The 6,444-nt window shown below is 52.7% G+C and overlaps 1 protein-coding gene across 3 annotated transcripts in view; it reads left to right on the forward strand.

Annotated features, from left to right (window-relative positions):
* The window catches only part of BLTP2 (bridge-like lipid transfer protein family member 2), a 42,383-nt gene extending 38,057 nt beyond the window's left edge, over positions 1 to 4,326 (forward strand). For all 3 annotated transcript variants that reach the window (XM_053366342.1, XM_053366343.1, XM_053366344.1), the window contains 5 exons: positions 738 to 873; positions 1,619 to 1,743; positions 2,383 to 2,484; positions 2,846 to 2,980; positions 3,798 to 4,326. In XM_053366342.1, coding sequence (XP_053222317.1) covers positions 738 to 873; positions 1,619 to 1,743; positions 2,383 to 2,484; positions 2,846 to 2,980; positions 3,798 to 3,983 — 684 coding nt within the window. In that variant the 3' untranslated portion in view covers positions 3,984 to 4,326. The remainder of the gene's footprint in view (positions 1 to 737; positions 874 to 1,618; positions 1,744 to 2,382; positions 2,485 to 2,845; positions 2,981 to 3,797) is intronic.
* The last annotated feature ends 2,118 nt before the right edge of the window (positions 4,327 to 6,444 follow it).

Genomic DNA, 6,444 nt, shown 5'->3' on the forward strand with positions numbered 1-6,444 from the left:
GGTGATGGGATGCATGTGGCAGGATCTGGAGTCGGTTAACTTCACCAGTCTCTTTGATGTTAACTCTTTAGTCAAAGAAACCAGTGCAGGTCTAGTGATCATAGAATTGCAGAGTTGGAAGAGACCCTGAGGGTCATCCAGTCCAACCCCCTGCCATGCAGGAATTTCAGCTAAAGTATCCAGGACAGATGGTCATTCAACCTCTGCTTAAAAATCTCCAAGGATCACTTCCCTATGGGTCTTGCCCCAAGGACTGAAGGTCCCTGCCTTCCACTGATCTTTACGTCTCCTTTCCCAGTTCCTTCCCCAGCAGCCTAAGGCTCTGCTGTCTTGTCTCTCTTTGCTCCTCCCTTTTCATCCCTCTTCGGGTTCTGGGAGACCAGAGGGGAAGGGAGCTGGTTGCAGCAAGAGGGCTTCCTCCCCTGCCTGTCTCCTGGCCCCCTTCCTCTCCAGCCTCTGATTCTGCACTGCTCTCTGCTCCAGCCTCTTCCTGCTCACCAAACCCTCTCACCTCTTCAGCTTCTCACACCTCCTCCTCCCAGTCTGCCCCCTCTTCTCCCTCTGACCGCTCATCGTTGTCACACCCCAGATCTCCTGGCCTTCTTCCCCTGCTGGTTCCCCCCACCATTCATCTCCAGGCAGTCTATGGAATCATGTGAGGGAGAATGGGCTGGGAGGGAGAGGGTGGCAAGGCTCCACATGTCAGGGATCCTGACCGCCCCTCCTGCCACTGCCAGGTGAACGTGGTGCCCCTCACCATCCAGCTGACGCACCAGTTTTTCCACCGCATGATGGGCTTCTTCTTCCCGGGACGCAACGTGGAGGAGGAGGAGGTGGGCGACGAAGAGGACAAGTCCAAGCTGGTGACGACAGGTGAGCTCCTCCTGGCCTCCGCTGGCCTCCCATCAGTGCGCTTCTTTTAAATATTTTTTTTTTTTTAATTTTAACATATAAATTATAGTGTACCACAAAACTTATCTCTTATACAATCTTTTTAGACTTCCATCAGCCTTTCTGATGATCCACCGTATTAACCACTTCTTATGCATTTCTTAACTTTATATTGCCTTTACATCTCTTAAGAAATCATCCTCCCCCTTCTCCATTTTTACAATACCACTAATAATACTCCTCACAAAACTTCTTGCAACCCTACAAACATCGTCTGTTCTTCACAAATACTTTGCAAATAGTCCGTAAATTTACTCCAGTCTTCCGTGAATTTCTGGTCCCGCCGGTTTCGAATCCTTCCTGTTAATCTAATTCTGCATAGTCCATTAACTTCATCCTCCATTCTTCAATCGTCGGTAACTCTTCTTGCTTCCATTTTTGGGCCAATAATATTCTTGCTGCTGTTACCCATCTGGTTTCACCCCATCAGTGCGCTTTTGCCATGACCTGGCACTTGCCCAAACACTGCGCCGGGCAGAAATAAATTTGTGACCAGCTCCTGTCCCCACAGAGGAGGCTGCCTGCCGCACCCCTGAGCGATTCCCTGTTCTCCCTCTACTCCGCCTTCACTGGGGAGGGACGGGGCTTTATGTGTGAGTGTGCTGTGGGGAGCGGGGAGCTGCTGGGAGCAGAACCCCACCCCTGCACCTCTTTCTGCCCTGTGCAGGCATGCCAGTGGTGAAGCCCCGACAGCTCATGGTCTCCGAAGATTCCCTGGGGACAGGGAAGGGCATGGCTCAGGGCCTCAACCGGACGTCAGGGGTCAGGCGTTCCTTCCGCAAAACGCCAGAGGTAACTTGCCCCTCTTGTGGGGTGTGAGAGCACGTGGGGGCAGGGGGCATTGGTGTTGCCCCAATGTGCTGGTTGCAACCTGACAGCCATGCACAGTGAATTTTATTATTAAAAATAATAATAATCATTGGACTGGGTGTGGAGGAGGGTCATTATGTTATGTTAGGTATATGCATATGCCGCCCACCTGGCTGGCAGGATGGGGCCCCTTGGTGCTTTCTCCCAACACGGGCTCCTTCCTCCCTCCCTATAGCAGAATGGACTCCTTTGGAAGGTAGACTGCCCTCCCCAGGGAGGCTCACTTTGCACCTTCATTACACACCTTTAGGCGCCAGGCGAAAATGTTTCTCTTCAGCCAGGCCGATTTGGCTGATTACATCCGATACCCTTTTAAACGTGTTGTGGGGAAGGTATTGTTTTGTGTGGTTTTTTCTTGGTTTTATTATGTATTCTGTGCTTTATTCTCTTATTTTTATGAGATCTACAGATGAAGGGCAGTATACAAGTTTAATAAATTAAAAAAAAAAGGTGGTGGACTCTCTTTCCTTGGCGGTTTTTAAGCAGAGGTTGGGTGACTGCCTGCCTGGGAGTCTTTATCTGTGATTCCAACCCTTCAATTCCATGATTCTGTGGTTCTAGTACCCAGTAGACGACATTGACAAGATGAAGGAAAGGGCAGCGATGAATAACTCGTTCATCTACATCAAGATCCCACAAGTGCCGCTCTGTGTGAGCTACAAGGTCAGCCAGTCGTCCTGGGTTTCGGGTTTGGGGGTGGACCATGAATGCAGCATGGCTTTTCCTTACCGTCGTGGTCACTATCACATCATGTGGCAGAGGGTTCCATAAGTTAGTCATGAGCTGTGTGAAGAACTCCCTTCTCTCTGTCCCCAAACGGGATGCTGTGGCATCCTGGGTGATGCCCACACAACCTCTTGGATCCGGCTTGCGTCTGCTGCTGCCTTAACCCCATCCAGAACCTTAAGATATGTGGGCACTCCCCTTTCCTGGGGCTAGGGTGTGGGGAGCATGGCGGGGAGGAGGAGAAGGGTGTCCCTATCCCCCTGCCCCTGACCTGCTGCTTCTCCACCCTCTTCCCCAGGGGGAGAAGAACAGTGTGGACTGGGGCGAACTCAACCTGGTGCTGCCCTGCCTGGAATACCACAACAACACCTGGACGTGGCTGGACTTTGCCATGGCGGTGAAGCGGGACAGCCGCAAGGCCTTGGTGGCGCAGGTAGAGTGGGTGCTGGGGGTGTGTGTGGGGAAGGGGCACGGGATGGGCCAAAGACTGCAAGGGGGGTAGTTTCTGGTTCACCCTCTGCCTGCCAGGCCTCTGCTCGAAAGATTGCCAGGGCTTAGGAAGGAGCCTTACAACAGGGTCCTCTGAGGGTGGCATACAGCCGTCGCAGCTAGTAGCCTTCGGTGGCCTTCTAGGAACGGAGGACTCGGCCGTCTGCTGAGTCCCTCTAGCCACCAGTATTGCCTACACGGTCCGGCAGTAGCTCTCTTAGGGTTTGTAAGAGCATAAGAACAGCCTGGTTGCTGGATCAGGCTGATCTAGTCCAGCATCATGTCCTCACAGTGGCCAAACACCCCATAGACCCTAGGAATCCAGATAGACTGTCTCTGGAGGTGGAGGCTCCATAAAAGCATCCGAAGAGCCCTTCAGCTCTATTTTATCAGCAGTCTCAAAGCGTCATCAGGTGGGCTGGACAACCCACCTGCCACACCCCCTGACACCATTAGGCCAGGCGATTGGCAGGCGCACCGTCCCACCCGCCTAGAATCGTTGGATTGTAGAGTTGGAAGGAACCCCAAGAGTCATGTAGCCTGACCTCCTGCAGTGCAGGAAGCGCAGCTAAAGGAACACGGGATTGTAGGGCGGGGAGGGACCCCAAGGGTCATTTAGTCCAACCCAGTGCAATAATTGGGAATCAAACTTGGCCAGCCGGCAGCAGCATGGGGGACAGACCCGAAAGTTCACCCCACGCCCTCTTTTAAGGAGCAGAGCAGACAAGCGCCCCTTTCCCTCTCGTGCCCTTTTTTCTCAGGTCATCAAGGAGAAGCTCCGGCTCAAGCCGGCCACGGGCGGCAATGATTCCCGGGGCAAGCAGGAGGGCAAGCTGGAGGGCCACGTTCAGCAGCAGGAGGAGGACGAGAAGGCCCGGCTCCTCATTGGCCTGAGTGTCGGAGAAAAGGTCCCCGGGAAGAAGTCCATTTTCAGCAGGCGCAAGTGAGGCCTCTGCTCCGCTGCCCCGCTGGCCGGGGAGAAGAGAGGAGGTGGCAGGGAGGACGTCTCCGCCACCAGGGACCAAATTTCCTGCGGCACATGGGATGTGCAGGCGCCCAGAGAGTCCAGCCATAGCCAGGGACCCAGCCCCGCCGGATGCCTTGTGGCCGGAGTGTCACCCCGCGGGAGCTGGAGGCCTGGCGCCATGGGACAATGACCAGGGCTGTCTGCGCTGGCCTTGGCGTGGTTGCTGGGTCGGGGGCGCCCTGCTGTCCGCCTGCTGCTCTATGCATTGTTTGTTGGGAAACGGGAGGGGAACAGAGTTTAAATAAGAGAGTTTATCATTTGGAGCTGGGTGTGTGTCTGTCTTTACTCTCTCTGGGCAGCCAGCAGGGGAACCGGGCCCTTCCTCAGCTGCACTGCGCCACCTTCCTTTTGCAAGGCCTTGCTGCATCTGAGCATTGCAGGGGGTTAGAAGAGATGAACCTTAGGGTCCCTTCCAACTCTACTCTCAAATTGTTTGAGCTGGCAGGGCTCGAATTTGGGCTTTCACCAAAACCATTTATCCCAGACCAGGCGGGCTCTACACTGTTACTCTCTGGGGCCCTTAAAATATCACTGGCATTTGCCACAGGGACTCTTTTCAAAACTGGCCTCTATCCGCCCCCTTTCACAGCTTGAATGGGATGCAGTTTTTAACTCTTACAGAGAGGAGACCTATTGAAATTCACAGCAATGGCTCACTTTGGCCTGTTAAATCCAGCGGACCTGAGCTGAACTTAATCGGAGTTGAACTTAGTCCTGGGGAACCTATTATCGCACCTAAGGGCCATAATCTTTTCTGGGCAATGTGTCAGGGGCCAGACTGGCAGCAGCCTAGTGGCAGGCGGGGTCACAGGCCAGAGAGGGTGAGGCAACAAATGCAAGTTTTACCTTTAGACGGCAGGCTAGTCTTTGCACACCAACAACACAGTATCTGTCCTCCATCCCAGGCAGGCAGGAGTCATTACCGGAGTTTAAGGACAAATTCCAGGCAGGCAGAAGCACTTGAGGAGGTGTGGAATGAGGCCAAGAAAGCAGGTGACCTTGGGCGACTTCCAGGGGACTCAGTAGAAGATGAGGAATTATTTGGGGTTCAGGCCCAGGGGGTTGCACTCATATGGAAAGCGCCTCTTAAAATCTTTCACTCCTGCTCACAGCAGCATTTTTGGGAAGACAAGCATCCATCGAAGGATCATCGGAACACAGAATGTTAAAAGCAGAGGCGGACAGGCAGGCAGCACCCAGAGCCAAATGCATGCAGGTTCCTCTCTGCTGAGCAAAGCTTGATTTTAAGAATCACCCACCCACAACCGTGGAAGCACCCTTTGCATTGCGGGGGGTTGGACTAGATGGCCCTGTGGGTTCCCTCCATCTCTACGATTCTGACTTGCTCTGGTACATTCTTTCATTAAGATTATACACCACTGGAATGTTAAAAACACACACACACAACCTCAAAGTGGTGCACAAAAGAAAATAAAAGTGTTTTTAGGTAAAGGTAAAGGTACCCCTGCCCCTACCGGCCAGTCTTGACAGACTCTGGGGTTGTGCGCCCATCTCACTTAAGAGGCCAGGGGCCAGCGCTGTCCGGAGACACTTCTGGGTCACGTGGCCAGCGTGACAAAGCCGCATCTGGCGAGCCAGCGCAGCACACGGAAACGCCGTTTACCTTCCCGCCAGTAAGCGGTCCCTATTTATCTACTTGCACCTGGGGGTGCTTTCGAACTGCTAGGTTGGCAGGCGCTGGGACCGAGCAACGGGAGCGCACCCCGCCACGGGGATTCGAACCGCCGACCTTTCGATCGGCAAGCCCTAGGCGCTGAGGCTTTTACCCACAGCGCCACCCGCGTCCCTAAAAGTGTTTTTAGCAGGTGCCAAAAAAAAGTACAGTGAAGGTGCCTGCCTCATGTCAGGGAGTTCCAAAGTCAAGGTGCTGCCATGCCAGAAGACCAGGTGTTCTTACAAATGCAGAATAGGTATTATGTTTTTTTTATATATATAAATTTTTTATTGATCTTCCAACATGAATTAAAACACATTACAACACACAATACATAGACAAACAAACATATAAACACATATAATTTCATAACCTCCTTTTCTTAAGCCTAATTTCCAGAATAGGTATTATGTAACCCTTGTAGCCAGTTTTGCCAATGAAGAGAGTCGAGTGGGCACATAGGTAAATTTCAGGAGTGCTTTTTTTGCTTTGGGGAAGCTGAGCACCCTGATACGATTTGCACCCACAAGAGTCCAAATAGACACCTGTGTGGTTTCCTTGCAGGAAGGTGTGGATGAGTGTCAGGCTGTCACCCACCCCAGAAAACAATTTATCACCTGGTGCCATCAAACCAGCAGTGAAGAGGTTGCTGAAGGCCAAGTTTGAGTGCTGATTCATCCAGCTCAGTATTGTCTGGACAAGCCCA

This window comes from Podarcis raffonei, chromosome 15 (genome assembly GCF_027172205.1).
Source record: "Podarcis raffonei isolate rPodRaf1 chromosome 15, rPodRaf1.pri, whole genome shotgun sequence".
NCBI classification, from domain to species: domain Eukaryota; kingdom Metazoa; phylum Chordata; class Lepidosauria; order Squamata; family Lacertidae; genus Podarcis; species Podarcis raffonei.